Genomic DNA, 19,061 nt, shown 5'->3' with positions numbered 1-19,061 from the left:
GGACAGCCCGGGGATCAAGCGGACAGGGGGGGTCCAGGTTCAGGGATGCTGTCCTGAGCCCGGGGATCAGGCGGACAGGGGGATCCAGGGAAGGGCTCCCAGGAATGCTGTCCTGACCCCAGCTTGGAGATCAGGCGGACAGGGGATGAGGGATGCTGTCCTGAGCCCCGGACAGCTCGGGGCTCCAGGTTCAGGGGTGCTGTCCTGAGCCCGGGGATCAGGCGGACAGCGGGGTCAGGGATGCTCTCACCCCGGGTTGCGCGCAGGGTGAGATTTGCTCCCCTCGCTTTCCCGTTTCCCCGGCGCGGTGGTTTTGCGTTTGGTTGTCATTTCCCCAGCTGGAAAACCCCTCCGGGGGGTGTCTCAGTGCGGGCTTTGGAGCAGAGGGAGATTTCTGTCGGTGGCTGGGAGCGCCCGGCCGAACTTTCCCAGCGCCGGGAGGAGCCGCTGCCGCTGCTCCCATTTCCATCTCCCGCTCCTGGCAGGACGCTGCTGCCCACCTCCCGCCCCCGAACACCCCCAGTAAACCCATCCACAGCCAGCTGCTGACCCGGAGCAGAGGTTCAGCGGGTCTGCTACCCACGGCACAGAGGGAGGGAGGAGGAAAGGGAGGGAGGGAGGAGGGAGGGAAGCGGCAGCGGGGAGTTCAGGTTACCGCCGGCCGCATCCCCAGCCTTCCTCCGCTTCTGCCGCCGGAGCCGGGCCGAGGATGAGCCCCCTGGCTGGGCACAGCGGGGCTCCGGGGTGGCAGGGGCACAGCCGGGCAGCTGTAGCCCCGCAGATCCCGCAGATCCCGCCGGGAAGAGCTGCAGGGCGGAGGATGCGCTGCGGGTACCTGGGGTGAGGAGGCGCCGCTGCCTTGGGCAACTGCAGGTAGGAGCGGGAGCAGGGACTCCCTTCCTTCTCTCCCTTCTTCTCTCCTTTCTCTCCCTTATTCTCTCCCTCCTTCTCTCCCCCTTCCCTCCCTTCTTCTCTTCCCTCTTTCTCTCACTCCTTCTCTCTCTCCTTCTCTCCTTTCTTGCCTTTCTTTCCCTTCTCTTCCTTCTCTCCTTTCTCTCCCCTCTTCTCTTCTCTTCTCTCTCTCTCTTCTCTTCTCTTCTCTTCTCTTCTCTTCTCTTCTCTTCTCTTCTCTTCTCTTCTCTTCTCTTCTCTTCTCTTCTCTTCTCTTTCTCTCTCTTCTCTTCTCTTCTCTTCTCTTCTCTTCTCTTCTCTTCTCTTCTCTTCTCTTCTCTTCTCTTCTCTTCTCTTCTCTTCTCTTCTCTTCTCTTCTCTCCTCTCCTCTCCTCTACTCTCCTCTCCTCTCCTCTCCTCTCCTCTCCTCTCCTCTCCTCTCCTCTCCTCTCCTCTCCTCTCCTCTCCTCTCCTCTCTCTCCTCTCCTCTCCTCTCCTCTCCTCTCCTCTCCTCTCCTCTCCTCTCCTCTCCTCTCCTCCTCCTCTCCTCTCCTCTCCTCTCCTCTCCTCTCCTCTCCTCTCCTCTCCTCTCCTCTCTCCTCTCTCTCCTCTCCTCTCCTCTCCTCTCCTCTCCTCTCCTCTCCTCTCCTCTCCTCTCCTCTCCCTCCTCTCCTCTCCTCTCCTCTCTCTCTCCTCTCCTCTCCTCTCCTCTCCTCTCCTCTCCTCTCCTCTCTCTCCTCTCCTCTCCTCTCCTCTCCTCTCCTCTCCTCTCCTCTCCTCCTCCTCTCCTCTCCTCTCCTCTCCTCTCCTCTCCTCTCCTCTCTCTCTCCTCTCCTCTCCTCTCCTCTCCTCTCTCCCTTCTCCTCTTCCTTCTCCTCTCCCTTCCCTCCCTTCTCTTTCTCTCCACTCTCTCCCTTCCCTCCATTCTCTCCTTTCTCTCCCTTCCCTCCCTCCATCCCTGGGATGTGCCCTCGGAGCCGTCGCTCCAACTTTCCCAAACTCTCTGCTGGGTGGGAGAGGGAGAGCAGAGCAGAGCAGAGGGGGCTGCAGGTGTGACCCTGCTGGAAACCGGGATCCAAAATCCAGCCCTGCCTATCCAGGGGTGTCCCAGCTCCGGGCTGCCGTGCCCATCCCCTGGTAAAAGGGGTGTCACACACAGATTTGGGGGTGAAAACGGGATCATGAGTAACCTGACTTGCTGGATTTTATGGGGGAGCATTTTGGGAGCCCCACATAAAGACCAGGATCAGTTAGGACAAAGCCAGGGCTGCGTTCTCCTCGCTGTCCTGCTCGGATAAAATGCTGAAAAACAGAATATCCACAAGGCACAGGTAAGTAATTAAAATCCCTGACACTGGCCCTGATCCCACAAACCTTTCTGTGTATAATCAGCACTTTTAAAGCCAAGTAGTGATTGACAAAGGATTTGCCAGCATGAGGGCCCCATGGCTGGATTGTGTTCCTTTGCCCAGGAAGATTTTTCCTCCCAAAGTACCAGACTTGATGCTTGAACAGGCACATGAATGCAAAGACTTAGTTCAGCTGTTAGGGGAGTATAAAGTTCCAAACACCAAAAAATGGCTTTGCCAAGAGGCAGAATGAAACAAAAGGGCAAAGCAGGAGCACCTGGCTCACCTGCTCCATGTGCTCCCCAAGCTTAAAATAGGGAAAAAACCATTTGCAATGTAACATCCCACAGTGGTTCTCATCCTACAGTGAGAGCATCAGGAATGAGCAGCAATCAGAGATTTAGGAGTGGTACTGGAATATCTTCATTGGCAATTTTTCCCATTTTGAATTTTTTTTTTTAACTTGCATAATTATCACTTCTCTTCAGTGCTATTTTACTTCTTCCTTCATGTGTCTTGAGGCTGTTTCCAAGGAGAAGAGCAAGATCCTCATTCTATCTGAAATAACCATTTCCTGTTTTATTTCTCTTTTGCATTAAGGTAAGGAAAAACAACCAGCAGTACTACTTGTAAAAGAGGGTGCAATAAATAATTTGGTTTGGGGCCACAAAATTTCTTGGAGAGCTGGACTTTTGGAGTCCTGGCAGAGGCAACAAGAGGCAACAAGAGCCTAAGGAAGAAATTTCCTCATTACTTTGTTTATGAAGATAGGAGGAATGTGAGCAGGGTTCTATTCCTGCTCAGCACAATGAAGCACAGGGGTTTGCACAGGGTCAGGTTGCTCTGATTCCTCCCGTGCTGGACAATTGCATATCTTGCTGGGATCTGGGCTTTGGAATAGAGCAAGGAGGGTAAAATTGCTGATTCATGAGGCCACGCCGAAATAAGTTAAATGTGCCCATTAGCATCAGGGATAAAAGGAGACGGTGGTGTTGTAGGAACAGAGGAAGCATTAGGAGAAGAGTCTATTAGCACTGGGGAGAAATCCAGACAGGGATGGCTGGCACTCAGCAGGTGAAGGGAGGACAGAAAGGGGAGGAGGAGGAGGCTTTTAGGCTGAAGGTTTGGGAAAAAATGCTACCAAGATGGGAGTGCCCCAGGGCACTGCTCCTCTCCCTGCCTGAGAGAGGATGGGAGAGGATGCCCTTGGCTGGCTGCCTGTCTGCTGTGTTTGCGTCCCCCGAGCCAGGGGAACGAGCCCAGAGTGTCCAAATGTGCTCCTGGCAAGGACACAAAGCACCTGCAGGGCAAGTTGGACTGCACTGGGTGTCCTGTACAGTGTCCCTGCATGGATGGTCTGAGCTCTCCAAAGGAGCCTGAGCCCTCACTGCAGCATCCCCTCCACCCTGGGAAAAGGATCTGGCCTCCAGAACACCCAAACTGAACATTTCTGTGGGTGTTTAAGGGCCAGGATCCATCCAGAGAATGTTGCAGGTGGCTTGGGAAAGCAAGCTGATATTTTAAAATAGCAGCAAGCTTCCTTAGCTTGGCTAAAGTCCCTGGGGATTCTATATATTTCTTTTGACTCCTCACTTGCAGCACTTATTTCCTGTGACATTACCAGAGCAGTGGCACCTCCTGCCAGACTGTTTCACTTTGAGTCACTCCAAGACACAAAAACTTTTTGTGTTTTGGTTTTGAGAGCAAAATTGCATCTAGGTCTGAGGATGCTTTTTTGGCTTATCAAAACAGATGTCGTGAGCAAGTTGGGTGGATGAGATCAAGGTGCATTAAGAGCTAATGGCTCTTGATTTCTTTTTTAATAAGGAGGAAGATGCATCCTCTGGTTCAAAAGATTCCTGTGCCACAAAGGCCTTCCCTCCTGCCATGATCTTGATTTTTATTTAGGCATCTGTGTGGGGACAGAGGCAGGACCCAAGGACACCTGGTCTGGGCCATTGCAACCATATAAATATAAATATAAATATATAAATATAAGCGTACATATAAATATAAATATATAAATATAGATATAATACACAAATATAAATATATAAATATGGATATAACTATAACTATAACTATAACAACTATAACTATAACTATAACTATAACTATAACTATAACTATAACTATAAATATAAATATAAATATAAATGTGATAGACATCTGGGTAGGGACAGAGGCAGGACTCAAGGACACATGGTCTGGGCCATTGTAACCATATAAATATAGATATAGATATAGATATAGATATAGATATAGATATAGGTATAGATATAGATATAGATATAGATATAAATATAAATGTTACGCCACCACCAATAATAATAGTAATAGTAATAGTAATAATAGTAATAATAGTAATAGTAATAATAGTAATAGTAATAGTAATAATAATAATAATAATAATAATAATAATAATAATAATATTGTGGAAATTTCCACATCCAAGGTGACACTTCTGGATCTGAGTTGGAAACACTTTTCTGAGTGGATGAAGCCCAGGAATGTTTGTTTTTTTTCTGTAAAAAGATGCAGCTATTAAATGTTTGAGCAATCTGCTGGGACTGTGGTTAACCACCAGTAAGGTGCCCTGTGTGGCACAGAAAATACAATTCAGGAGGAAATGATGCAAATTTGCCTCTGACTGACTGGGTGAGGTTAAGGAGTTATTGAGGGTCAGTTATTGTGGGTCATTTCTCTTCTGAAACAGCCTCATAGCACCATAGGGCAAGGAAGTGAAACTTGAAGAGACTCTTGCTCAGGTACTGAGCAATTTAATCAATTTTAAGCCTGAATTTTTTAAGCCTGAATTCTTTAAACCTTATTTTTTTTAAACCTGAATTTTAACCTAAATTTATATTTTAATTTTTTTGCTTTTTATTGACCATGGTTTTGCTTTGATTGCTGTGAAAAATGTTTCTTTGCTTATTATAGCTGTGCCAGGTACTGAGCAATTTAACCAACTTTAAACCTGAATTTTTTAAACCTGAATTTTTTAAATCTGAATTTTTAAAACCTGAATTTTAACCAATTTATATTTTGACATTTCTCCTTTTTTTTTGACCACAATTTTTCTTTGATTGCTGTGAAAAATGTTTATTTGCCCATTATAGCTGTGCCAGTGTTTAGGCCATGTTGGCCATGCATATATCTGCATATTAAACCTGAATTTTTTAAACCTGAATTTAAACCAATTTATATTTTGACATTTCTCCTTTTTTTTTGACCACAATTTTTCTTTGATTGCTGTGAAAAATGTTTATTTGCCCGTTATAGCTGTGCCAGTGTTTAGGCCATGTTGGCCATAGATATATCCGTATATATCTAAATGGTATTTCATTTTAATCTATAATATGACATCTGACTCTAATTTTTCTTCCTCTAGAAAATTCATAATTTTTTTTTAATAATTGTTTTTAAAATTAAAATGAAACAATTAAAATTCATAATTGTTTTTAACCATACATATTTTTAATTATTCTTAATTCTCTCCTTCTCAAAACCCCAACTGGTAAATAAAAACCAGCCCAACCTTCTTGGAGCCACAGGGTCAATCAGCTAAATGGGTGTTAGTAACATAAAGGCAGAGCACAATCCAGGCCACGCAGTGGGATTTGCAAATCCATAACAGAAATGCTCCTTTTCTATCTGATCTCTAATTGATGGCTCTGGGACAGAGCCACTGCCTGGACAGAAAACATTTCTGGAGAACCAGGGGCTCGTTTTAAGCATGGAAATGTTACAATAAAACCCATTTTTTTTTCCATGCAGATCCCATCACAGCGAGGCTGGGAGGAAAAAATGGGAGAAAAACCAGAGAGATGAAAATAATCGAGACAAAAACGAACCCACGACAAAACAAACAGAAACCCAAGCAAAAGAAACCCCAACCAAACAAAACAAAACAAAACCAAAAAGCCCCCCAAAAAACCCTAAAACAAACAAACAAAAAAACCAAAAACCCAACCAAACAAAAAAACCTGTGTGGGTTCACCAGAAATGGGCACCAAAATTGGCAGGAATAAACTTTTCTAACTTTCTTGCTGTTGCTTCTTTTTACATAATTTGCCAAAAGCCCACTGGAATGGGTTTTTGGCAAATTATGTAAAAAGAAATTAAATGAAACAAAAAAACAAACAAAAAAACCTCACAAAAAAACCCCCAAACAAACACACACACACACACACACACACACACACACACACACACACACACACACAAAAAGGCAAAAAACAAAAAGAAAAAAAAAAGGGCCCTAAATAATGACAAAAACAAAAATTAAACAAAAACGAACCCAAAAAAACCTCACAAAAAAAAAAAAAAAAAAACACCAAAAAAAAAAAAAAAAAAGGGAAAAAACAGAAAGGAGAAAAAAGGGAGAAGATTTGGCCATAAATAATGACAAAAACCAAAAATGAACCAAAAAAAACCCCAAAAAAACTCACAAAAAAAAAAAAAAGAAAAAAAAATAAGAAAGGAGAAAAAAGGGAGAGGATTTGGCCATAAGTAATGACAAAAAAACCAAAAATGAAACAAAAAATCCCCAAAAAAACTCACCAAAAAAAAAAAAAAAAGGAGAAAAAAGGGAGAGGATTTGGCCATAAGTAACGACAAAAACCAAAAATGAAACAAAAACATACCAAAAAATCTTACAAAAAAAAAAAAAAAAAAAAAAAAAAAAAAAAGAAAAAAAAAAAAAAGAAAGGAGAAAAAAAGGGAGAGGATTTGGCCATAAGTAATGACAAAAAACCAAAAATGAAACAAAAAACCCCCAAAAAAACTCACCAAAAAAAAAAAAAAGGAGAAAAAAGGGAGAGGATTTGGCCATAAGTAATGACAAAAAACAAAAATGAACCAAAAAAACCCCAAAAAAAACTCACAAAGAAAAAAAAAAAGAAAAAAAAAAAAAAAGAAAGGAGAAAAAAGGGAGAGGATTTGGCCATAAATAATGACAAAAAACCAAAAATGAAACAAAAAAAACCCCAAAAAAACTCACAAAAAAAAAAAAAAAGGGAAAAAAATAGAAAGGAAAGAAAGGGGAGAGGATTTGGCCATAAGTAATGACAAAAAACAAAAATGAACCAAAAAACCCCAAAAAAAAACTCACAAAAAAAAAAAGGAAAATAAAAGAAAGGAGAAAAAAGGGAGAGGATTTGGCCATAAGTAATGACAAAAAACCAAAAATGAAACAAAAAACCCCCCAAAAAAACTCACCAAAAAAAAAAAAAAAAGGAGAAAAAAGGGAGAGGATTTGGCCATAAGTAATGACAAAAAACAAAAATGAACCAAAAAAACCCCAAAAAAACTCACAAAGAAAAAAAAAAGAAAAAAAAAAAAAGAAAGGAGAAAAAAAGGAGAGGATTTGGCCATAAATAATGACAAAAAACCAAAAATGAAACAAAAAAAAACCCCAAAAAAAACTCACAAAAAAAAAAAAAAAAAGGGAAAAAAATAGAAAGGAAAGAAAGGGGAGAGGATTTGGCCATAAGTAATGACAAAAAACAAAAATGAACCAAAAAACCCCAAAAAAACTCACAAAAAAAAAAAGGAAAATAAAAGAAAGGAGAAAAAAGGGAGAGGATTTGGCCATAAGTAATGACAAAAAACCAAAAATGAAACAAAAAACCCCCCAAAAAACTCACCAAAAAAAAAAAAAAGGAGAAAAAAGGGAGAGGATTTGGCCATAAGTAATGACAAAAAACAAAAATGAACCAAAAAAAACCCCAAAAAAACTCACAAAGAAAAAAAAAAGAAAAAAAAAAAAAAAAAAGAAAGGAGAAAAAAGGGAGAGGATTTGGCCATAAATAATGACAAAAAACCAAAAATGAAACAAAAAAAACCCCAAAAAAACTCACAAAAAAAAAAAAAAAGGGAAAAAAATAGAAAGGAAAGAAAGGGGAGAGGATTTGGCCATAAGTAATGACAAAAAACAAAAATGAACCAAAAAACCCCAAAAAAACTCACAAAAAAAAAAGGAAAATAAAGAAAGGAGAAAAAAGGGAGAGGATTTGGCCATAAGTAATGACAAAAAACCAAAAATGAAACAAAAAAACTCCCCCCCCCCCAAAAAAAAAAGGCACAAAAAGGAAAAGAAAGGGAGAGGATTTGGCCATTAATAACCCCAGCAGCTCAGTGCTGAAGTGATAGAAACTGGTGTGTGTGCAGAAGAGGCTGGTGACAGGTATCAAAGGGAAAAAGGCTCAGAAAATACAGCACAAAAAGTTTTTCCCTTTGTCCTGCATTTTTTGGGGGGGTTTCCACTCTTTTTGCCTCCCAGTTTGGGGAGCACACTGTTAATTGATAAAGCTGGTGAGCCAGGCACTGCATCAGCAGAAATGTCATTTTGGAGAGCTCCAGACTGGCCCCTGCTCCTCTGAAACTCTTGCATTTAGAAAAAAAAAAATGTTTTCTGCTGTTCTTGACATTTTCTTATTATCTATGTATGCTTAATCCTTCTCTGTGTCATGCTGAGCTTATGGAAAAGCAATTTAGGGGCTTTATTCAAGGAAAATTGGGAGTTAGCAGCTTTTACCAGTCCTTATAGCAGGGCATGTGTTCCATTCAGTGATTAGGAGAGGCAAAAGGGAATAATGCTGCTGACTTTGTGCAGGATCTGAGTCTGGAGCTCCTGGTCCCACTCTTGAGTTGTGCCTCTGATTCTGGGGCTGTTTCAGTCTTTTTACAAAGCAAGGACTTCTGCAGGTGGCCCAAAGCATTTTTGCTCATTTGTGGTTTGGGTTTTTCCCTGGCTGATGTGGGTTTGACCTGGGTGCAGAACATCAGCAGCTGAGCCTGACAGCAGCTCTGCCCCAGAAAAGGTAAGAAAAGTTATTTTTAAAAATGGATATTTCCAGGGGGACTCCAGACCTACTTCCCTGCCTCCCTGAGCTCTCTGGCACGCAGCCCTCATCTCCTGGAGCTCTTCAGATAATTACACTCATTAAAGGAGATGCCAGGTTAATTCTGAGGCAGTAATTAGGTTTTGGCATAGGAGTAACCACGGCTTGATATCTGGGAAACACAAAGGATTTGCATCAGGGTCAGAGGTGTGAACAGAGGGACCCCAAAACCAACCCATGGCAGGGTGCAGGAGGGATGAGTCTGGTGGAAATAGGGACTTGGAAAATGCAGAGTTTGGGTGATTGGGATCCCAGACCTTGGCCACCTTCTACATAGAATCCCAATGATAAATAACACAGAGAATAAACTTTCCACCTCCCCTTTAGAAGAGTTTAAAGACTAACTGGCAAGCAGAAATATAAAATAATGTGTTTTCTATATAAAAATGATGTGGAGGGCGTGCCCAGAGGATGATAAACGTGTCTGGGACAGTGGAGGAACAGATAAAGAGGCTCCAGCAGGTTTTTGGCAAATTATGTAAAAAAAAGCAACAGAAAGAAAGTAGAAGAGTTTATTCCTGCCAATTTTGGTGCCATTTCTGGTGAACCCACACAGGACAAGTGCCTGGTGTCCCCTGAGGCAGTAATTGGGTTTTGGCATAGGAGTAACCACGGCTTGATATCTGGGAAACACAAAGGATTTGCACCAGGGTCAGAGGTGTGAACAGAGGGACCCCAAAACCAACCCATGGCAGGGGGCAGGAGGGATGAGTCTGGTGGAAATAGGGACTTGGAAAATGGCAGAGTTTGGGATTGGGATCCCAGACCTTGGCCACCTTCTTCACAGAATGATAAATAACACAGAGAACAAACATTTCCACCTCCCCTGCAGGATCCCAATCCCGGACCTTGGCCACCTTCTTCACAGAATCCCAATGATAAATAACACAGAGAACAAACTTTCCACCTCCCCTTTAGAAGAGTTTTAAAGACTAACTGGCAAGCAGAAATATAAAATAATGTGTTTTCTATATAAAATGATGTGGAGGCGTGCCCAGAGGATGATAAACGTGTCTGGGACAGTGGAGGAACAGATAAAGAGGCTCCAGCAGGTTTTTGGCAAATTATGTAAAAAAAAGCAACAGAAAGAAAGTAGAAGAGTTTATTCCTGCCAATTTTTGGTGCCATTTCTGGGTGAACCCACACGGGACAAGTGCCTGGTGTCCCCTGAGGCTCTGGGATTTTCCATGCTGGAGAAAATGACAGATTCCCCTGGGATTCCTTTGGGACACAGGGAGGAACCCACTGTGACATTGAGGCATTCTCTTGAGTTTGGGAATCCTGCCCACAAAAGACACCTGAAAATTGGTATTTTGGAATTGGGTGGTTTAGAATTTAATATCTTGAATATCTTGGGTTATTTTGATATTTCGAAGCTTGATGTTCTGGTATTTTGAGGCAGAATTATTTTAGCATTTTGGAACTTGGTATTCTAATATTTTGAAACTGGGTTTGGTTTGGTATTTTGGAGCTTAGTATTTCAATATTTTAAATATGTGTGACTTTGATATTTTAAAACTTGGCATTCTGGTATTTTAAAACAGAGATTTTGAAACCTGGTGTTCTAATATTTTGGTGGAACAGCTACCAGCATTTATATTGTAAAATGAAAAATGAAAGTTTAAGAATTAGCTGTAAAGTCTGTGCATAGAGAACTGAAAAGGGCAGCTGCAGGCATGGACAAGAGAGACATTAAGATAAGAAAACATTTGGGAGGAAGGTAAAAGTTGCCTGGCTCATATTTTCATAGGACAATGCTCAAATTATATTAGAATTAAACTACCAAAACCACAAGAAATGGATGGTTTTAATACAGGTAAACTACTGGATGTTGTATGGGCAGTGTATCAAAAAAAAGGAAAGGAAAGGAAATTTCAAGAAAAGGAAATTTCAAGGAAAGGAAAGGAAATTTCAAGGAAAGGAAATTTCAAGGAAAGGAAAGGAAATTTCAAGGAAAGGAAATTTCAAGGAAAGGAAATTTCAAGGAAAGGAAAGGAAATTTCAAGGAAAGGAAATTTCAAGGAAAGGAAAGGAAATTTCAAGGAAAGGAAATTTCAAGGAAAAGGAAAGGAAATTTCAGGGAAAGGAAATTTCAAGGAAAGGAAATTTCAAGGAAAGGAAAGGAAATTTCAAGGAAAGGAAATTTCAAGAAAGGAAATTTCAAGGAAATTTCAAGGAAATTTCAAGGAAATTTCAAGGAAAGGAAATTTCAAGGAAAGGAAATTTCAAGGAAAGGAAATTTCAAGAGAAAGGAAAGGAAAGGAAAAAGGAAAGGAAAGGAAAAGGAAAGGAAAGGAAAGGAAAGGAAAGGAAAGGAAAGGAAAGGAAAGGAAAGGAAAGGAAAGGAAAGGAAAGGAAAGGAAAGGAAAAGGAAAGGGAAAGGAAAGGAAAGGAAAGGAAAGGAAAGGAAAGGAAAGGAAAAGGAAAGGAAAGGAAAGGAAAGGAAAAGGAAAGGAAAAAGGAAAGGAAAGGAGAAAACTAAACAGAGAATGATAGCAATTATAAAGAAAACAGCAAAAATTCTTAACCCCAAGGAAGAATCCTGTAACAAGGGAAGGGCTTCAGTTCCTCCATCTTCATTAGGAAGATTGGGTACTCATCAACACCCAAATTACAAAATAAATATAAATATTGGAATTAGGAGTATGCTCAGGTAAAAGCCAGGATTCCTCCAAAGCCTCTCATGGCAACAGCAGAGCCTCTGGTAAGAGCCATCCCAAGAAATCAAAACCTGCAATTTTCAGAAGACACAGGAACCAATTATTCAGTATTAAATATCAATTAGTCAGTATTAAATACCAATTATTCAGTATCAAATATCAATTAGTCAGTATTAAATGCGAGGGAAGTTTAGATGCCTCCATCACAATTGTTGGTGCCACTGGAACTTGTGAACTCTGTCCCTTTTTCAAACCTGTTAAGTTCAAACTAGAAAAAATATAATAACTTTTAAAATAATAATAATAGTAATAATAGTAATAGTAATAGTAGTAGTAGTAGTAGTAGTAATAATAATAATAATAATAATAATAATAATAATATAATAATAATTTAATTAATTATAAAATTATGATATTATAAATAAATAACTCATCAATTTTTGTACCCAACTCTCCAAAACTGTTATTAAGGAAAAACTTACTGGGAAAATTGAGTACAAAAATCAAGTTTCAGGAAGGATACATTCAAATTAAAATCCCTGATCTAAATACATGGAAGCTTCAATTTTTATATTACCCTGACTTCCCAATCTGAACCCATCCCAAAGATAATTAAGGATGCAGTAATCCCCTTTGTGTGGGCCAGGGAGATTCCTGAAAATCAAAAAGAGCAGAACCTGTGAGAATGAAATTGAATCAGACAATGGCCTGGTAAGACAAAACCAACATCCTTTAAAATTAAAACATTGAAAAGGCTCATTACCTAAGATTAAGAAAATTTTAAGGTACAGGCTGTTGGTGAACTCCATTTTTGCCAGACAAAAATATGAATTGTGAAGATTTTCAGTTAGTACAAGACTCAGGAGCAATTAATAAAATGGCTAACTAACCCAAAAATTGCTAAATTACCCAAAACACTCATAACCACACTAAAAAAAGTAAATGAATAAATTTTGAATGGCTCACTGTAATAGCCTTAAAGGAATTTTGAATTATTAGTTCACCCTTTGTATGGAGTTTTAAATATTTTATATACTAATAGCCAAACAGAGTTTATAGCTGTAAATACTTTTAAAAACATAAATACTTTTAAATACAGAAATACTTTATTATATGGCCTGATGCTACTCAGGCTGCTTTCAAATGACTCAAAAAGCCCTGATGAGGTCTCCAGCTTTGGGCTTCCTAGATCCTGTGAAATGTTTTGAATTATTCTCTCATGCCAAGGCTGGCCCTGCTCTTTGTGAGCAGTCACAGTTACGGAGATATTAAACCAGAACAAAGCAAAAAATTTCAGGTAATCAGAATTTTATATTCTAAATTTCCCCCTGGTGGATGGGCAGTCACCCCTGGTGGACAAGGAATAGGTTCTGAGGGAATAAATTAGGGATGGAGGTTATCAAATGTAGGAACTCTCCTGGAGATTATTGGCAAATTGGCTTTACAGAACTGCATGCAAAGAGAGCTGTAAATTTCCTTTTAGTGGATCCCTGCTCTGGGTGGCCTGAAGCATTTCCCTGTTGCACCAACATGGCAAAAGCAGTAGAGGGAATATTTCTAAATCAGTTATTTCCATGCTTTGGAGCTCTTCTAGGAATTTCATCAGACAGAGGTCTCATTTTATAGCAGGAATTGTGGGATAAGTAAGCAAGGCTTGGGAATCCAGTGGGATTTACACACTCCATGCTGGTCACAAGAAAGGCAGAAGGAATGAATTATGCTATTAAACTTAAATTATTACCCCCAGCCAGAATAAAATTGAGGATAAAGTAACTTACAGATATGAGCAACTGGAGTATTGCTCATATCTGTAAGAGGCGTCTCCATAGTTCAACCAAAATCTTTGTTTGCCAAAAACACCTTTGGAGTTTCACTGAGGGGTTAGACATGAAAATTCCTATGAGAATTTCAAGTAGCTGAAATATGAAAGGTAATTAATTGCTGGATATGTTCTCAAGGCTCCACAGAACCACATGGCCTTAAGGAAAAATTTGCTATTATGGGACAAGAAGGTTGCATTTACATCAGGGATGAGTTTGCAGCCCAGCAGACAAAAATGGATAGAAAAAAGCAATGGAAGAGTGGCAGAAATAAGAAAACTCTTGGATGAGGTTGGTTTTACTCATGGCCACCAATCTGGGGACTGCTACAAAATGCATTTGTGGAGTCATCTGTAATAATTTCAGTGTTTACTTGTTTGTGTTCACTTGCTGTAACACTTTGTGCTGGAAAATAAAGTATTGTGACTTGCCTAAAAGAGACAGTCTCAAGGAAAAGGAAGGATTTGATAAATAACAAAGAGAATGAAACATTTCAGCTCCCCTTAAGCTGCTGGGAGAGAGCAGAGTGGTTTTTAATGTGTTCATTTCAGGTGAGTGTGAGCAGAGGCTGCAGCTCCCACATGGTTTGGTGCCAGGATTCCATGCAAGCCACAGCTGCAGAGACCCATGAAGTGCCAGTCAGCTTAAGAAAAGTCTCTAGGACATGGAACAGGCAATTTTTTTGGCAAATGTTTTGCTTTTGGAACAACAAGAGATGGAAATAGCGTTGAGATAATTAAAAACTGTGGTTTCTGATTGAGAGCACAGAGAAAAATCAAATATTTCATCATGCAAAAAGACTTTATATAAAACCAGAAATATTTGTTTTGGTGCAAAATGGGGAGGGGAGGGGGGGCTCAGCATCTCAGGGGTAAGGAGACAACACCAGGGTGGTTGAATTCCCTGACAGAGAAACTTCAGTGCTCCAAGGAACTGCCCTGACTGCATTATTATAAAATGGTTTTAGTGTTCAGGAACAGTTTTAGTGTTCAGAAACAAATTTAGTGTACAGAAACATCCCTGTTCGTCTGAAAGCAAGGATTGAATGGATGGTTTTCGAAGAAATATGGCCTTGGCAAGAAGAGGAAGCAGCTTGTGTGTCTGTCATCCTTTCCCTTGGAGGTTGGACACTGGGGCTGGAGCAGCCTGGGACAGGGGAAGGTGTCCCTGCCATGGCAGGGGTGGCACTGGGTGATGTTTAAGGTCCTTTTCAACCCAAACCATTCCATGGTTCTTCTCATCATTGCCACTGCCCACCCCTTGATCCCTGGGAGAGGATCCATGGATGCCTGTGCCACATGCAACCTTCTAAAATAAAATATTTACAATTTGCATGCATTTGGCAGCATTTGCATTGCCCAGCTGTGTGTGTTTGTGGGTTTTTTGTGTGTGTGCTCCTTCACACATGGGCTGAGAGGGGAAGGCAATCAGATTCCGGAAATAAAAAAATGGTAAAGGTGGGAGGCTGCTCACCCAGCTGTCCAAATCAAGGACAGTTTAAAAGTTTTTTTTTTTGATCTGTTACCAATGCTGAAAACAAAAGTAAGTAATGGTCATTTTACATCAGTCTGATTCTACTGAAATCTTGTAAAATGGTTGTTGTGTGTTACGGCACCTTGAACATTTGTGGAAAGGTTTTCATGGGTTTTAACAGAATGTTGCTCTCCACTTTTTCCTTATTTCAGTATTTGGTTTGTACATGTTCTGGAATTTCTGTAACAGAGAAATATCAGACTCTCAAACACTCTTCTGTGAGCTGGTGACAGGAAAAAACCTCTCTAGATCTCCATTGTCAACCTCAGAACACCTTCCTGTCCTGAAAACATAATTCAGGTCATTCCTGTGCTTCCTCCCAGGCCACTGAAAAGTGTGAGAACAGATGCAGAGCAGAATTTAGTATAATTTTTTGTATACACATATAATATAACTGCAATTTTACATAGGTATTTAACTAAAGCACTTGTAAAATTAATTACAAAACTACAGTGAGCTATAAATACAAGAAAAAATCAGATCTGAGAATTACTCTATTTAAGGATAAAGCGTATTAAAATTTAAGTGCCAGAAGAAATGTGAACTTTTGAAATATTGTCAAAATTGATTAGTGAATCATTGCAAAAATGCACTTCACTGTGGGAGCAATTCCAGTAAACTAAGACTCCAGTTCTATTTGTTTCATGCTTTGAGAATTCCCAGAAGTCAGTGGGATTATTCTTGGGGGTAAATGAGCAGGATTTGGTTCCAGGGACACCTGGAATTTCCGAATGAGTTTCAATCCTGCAATGAAAAACCTTTGATTGCCTGGAAAGGGGAATTTGAGCAAAAGGAAGGCACTGAGGTGATTTGGGGGAGTCTCCACAGAACATTCCTGGTCAGAAGGCAGAGATCAGATTTCCATGAAATCTGCAGCTCTGGCCATGGTTTAACTTGGTTTGCTGTGTTTCCAGATACAATTCCTTGTTGAGAAGGGGGAAGGTGGAAGGTGTGCCCTGGTAAAAAATGCCCCATCCCAGAGCTCTAAAATAGCAGTAGGACAGACTATGGATTACTGGAATGAGAAATCAAGTCTTAAATTCCTCTCACCAGGTTAATTCGTGGAGATGTGTCATATTTTCGGCACAGTAAGGATTTGGGAGTTGCTTTGATAGTTTTTCTCTAACTCAAAATTTCTGTTAGATTTATAACCAGATGTCCAGCTCATTAATCTCTTACAAGGTAAAATGTTGTTGTTTGGATCTTTCTCATTTAAAAAGGGAAGGGGAATAGGAGAAGCCCCTTCTCACCTCAGCATGTCCTGGTGAGTCACTCAAACTCTGCACATTAAATAATAATGTGACCCTCTGGTGTTTTGGTTCTTTTCTCTTTTTCAGAGCAGCTGACCCAGCTTCAGAAATGTGACTCATGGCCCCTCCAGCAAAGGGATCAGGAGCAGTTTCTGGGTTGGTGCAAGAGCCCCACGGGAGGCAGAGGTGATGAAGATGAGAGGAACCTGGCTGGCTGTGACCCTGGGACAGCTGCTGGCTCTGGGACACAGGCACAAATGGAAAAACATGGTATGTAAACCAGAAAAAAAAAACCACCCAAAAAACCCAAACCAAACCAAAACAAAAAACAAAACCAAAACAAACAAAGAACCCCAAAACCCACAAAAAACAATAAAAAAACCCCAAAAACCCACAAAAACCAACCAACAAAAACCCCAAAACCCACAAAAAAAACAATAAAAAACCCCCAAAAACCCACAAAAAAACAAGCAAACAAAAAACTCCAAAAAAAAACCCCCAAAAACCCCCAAAACACCCCCAAAAACCAAAAGACTGTAATTGTTATTCTCTTCCCTCTGAGATAGATACATAAATCTGCTCCTTCTCTGGCCCTGGTGGGTGTAAACCTGGTTAGTAGGATGCTGAATATGGGGAGGGGGCTTGAAGCATCAGCTTCATTTCTTCTGCTGCTTTGCACTTGGGAGAAGAGACCAAGCCCCATCTCACCACACCCTTCTGCTCCTTCTCTGGCCCTGGTGGGTCTAAACTTGGTTTGTAGGATGCTGAAAATGGGGAGAGGGTTTGAAGGACCATCCTGGGTAATCTAGTGTCTCAGTGGACAGGCTTGAGTGTTTTTTCTGAGGACACACTGGCCTGGAGGGCAGTTCAGGTTAAGCCCAAGTGTGAATCTGCCAGCAGAACATCTCCTGGGGGTGACAGGAGGAGAAATGCAGGTGGCTGAGTGCCCTCAAACAGGATGATGAAAATGGGGAGGGGGCTTGAAGCATCAGCTTCATTTCTTCTTGTTCTGCTGCCTTTTACTTGGGAGAAGAGACCAAGCCCCATCTCACCACACCCTTCTCTGGCCCTGGTGGGTCTAAACCTGGTTTGTAGGATGCGGAAAATGGGGAGGGGGCTTGAAGGACCAGCCTGGGTAACCTGGTGTTAATGGACAGGCTTGAGTGGGTTTCTGAGGACACACTAGCCTGGAGGGCAGTTCAGGTTAAGCCCAAGTGTGAATCTGCCAGCAGAACATCTCCTGGGGGTGACAGGAGGAGAAATGCAGGTGGCTGAGTGCCCTCAAACAGCAGCTTCCCTTCAGAGCTGACCTGGCTTTGAATCCCCGTGCAGGGACTTGGCAGAGGAGCACTGAGAGGAACAAGAGATTACTTTTATGGATGTGCTGCTCCTCTTTGTTCCTTTTCAGATGGATTCCAGGAAGTTCAGGCTGTTTGTCTGCCTGGTGGGGCTCAGCAGTGCCAGCCTCTGGCTTTTCCACACCTGGACCGAGCTGTGCCTGTTCTGTGAGAGCAGCCAGGGCTACCTGCTCCCCACGGAGCCCTTCAGGAGGATGGAAGGGAACTTCTCCCAGCTCCCAGATGTTGACTGCCACAAGGACCCCCCTTTCCTGGTGCTGCTGGTGGCGTGCTCGTTCCAGCAGCTGGATGCCAGGATGGCCATCAGGCACAGCTGGGGCAGGGAGAGGACGGTGGCTGGGAAGCGCCTGGTGACCCTGTTCCTGCTGGGGAGCCCTGGGGAGCCCAGCCAGCAGGCTGGCCTGGCTGCTGAGAGCCAGACATACAGAGACATCATCCAGAAGAACTTCACAGACACCTACTACAACCTGACCCTGAAAACCATGATGGGCATGGAGTGGATGCACAGGTTTTGCTCCCAGGCCAGCTTCGCCATGAAAACCGACACGGACGTGTTTGTCAACGTGTTTTACCTCACCGAGCTGCTCCTGAGGAAAAAGAAGAGCACTGGGCTCTTCACAGGGTTTTTAAAACTGCACGAGTACCCCATCAGGACAAGAAGGAGTAAGTGGTATGTGAGTAGGGAAGAGTATCCAGGAGCGACCTACCCACCCTTTTGTTCCGGGACTGGATATGTTTTATCCAGCGACGTGGCCAGCCAGATCTATAACATTTCTGAGAGTGTTCCTTCATCAAACTGGAGGATGTGTTCATAGGGCTGTGCCTGGACAAATTAAAGATTCAGCTGCAGGAGCTGCACTCAGAGCAGACGTTTTTCCCAGAAAGGATCAGGTTCTCTGTTCCTCGCTTCAGGAAAATCGTGACGTGCCATGGGATCAAACCTGCTGAGCAGATGAGCTACTGGAACCACCTGGTGGCAGCCACCCAAGGAGGAGTGCTGTAGCACCTGCCCTGCCCCACTGAACAGACTGAAATTCTCTGCTTTTACAGGGCTGCTCCCCACTCCAGCAAAATCCCAATGAACTCCAGCTCTGTCAGGTTAAAGGATTCAGAAATGGTTATTTTAATCACAGGATCAGAGAATGGTTAAGGTGGGAAAAGATCTCCAAGATCATTGAGTCAAACCTTTGACCAAACACCACCTGGTCAACTAAGCCAGAGCACTGAGTGCCACATCCAGTCACTCCTTGAATACATCCCTAGGCAGCTCCTTCCAGTGCCCAGTGATTTCCCAA

At 41.9% G+C, this 19,061-nt stretch overlaps 1 protein-coding gene across 1 annotated transcript; it reads left to right on the top strand.

Moving 5' to 3' along the window:
* The first annotated feature begins 737 nt into the window (after positions 1 to 737).
* On the top strand, positions 738 to 18,769 carry B3GALT5 (beta-1,3-galactosyltransferase 5). The gene is given in 4 exon segments (XM_058799981.1): positions 738 to 873; positions 16,496 to 16,678; positions 17,817 to 18,552; positions 18,555 to 18,769. Coding segments are annotated over 3 exon segments (1,032 nt in total). The 5' UTR covers positions 738 to 873; positions 16,496 to 16,597.
* Positions 18,770 to 19,061: the final 292 nt, after the last annotated feature.

Source organism: Ammospiza caudacuta, chromosome 2, assembly GCF_027887145.1.
Source record: "Ammospiza caudacuta isolate bAmmCau1 chromosome 2, bAmmCau1.pri, whole genome shotgun sequence".
NCBI classification, from domain to species: domain Eukaryota; kingdom Metazoa; phylum Chordata; class Aves; order Passeriformes; family Passerellidae; genus Ammospiza; species Ammospiza caudacuta.
Note: the sequence above shows the minus strand (reverse complement) of the source record. Positions and strands in the feature narration are given on the sequence as shown.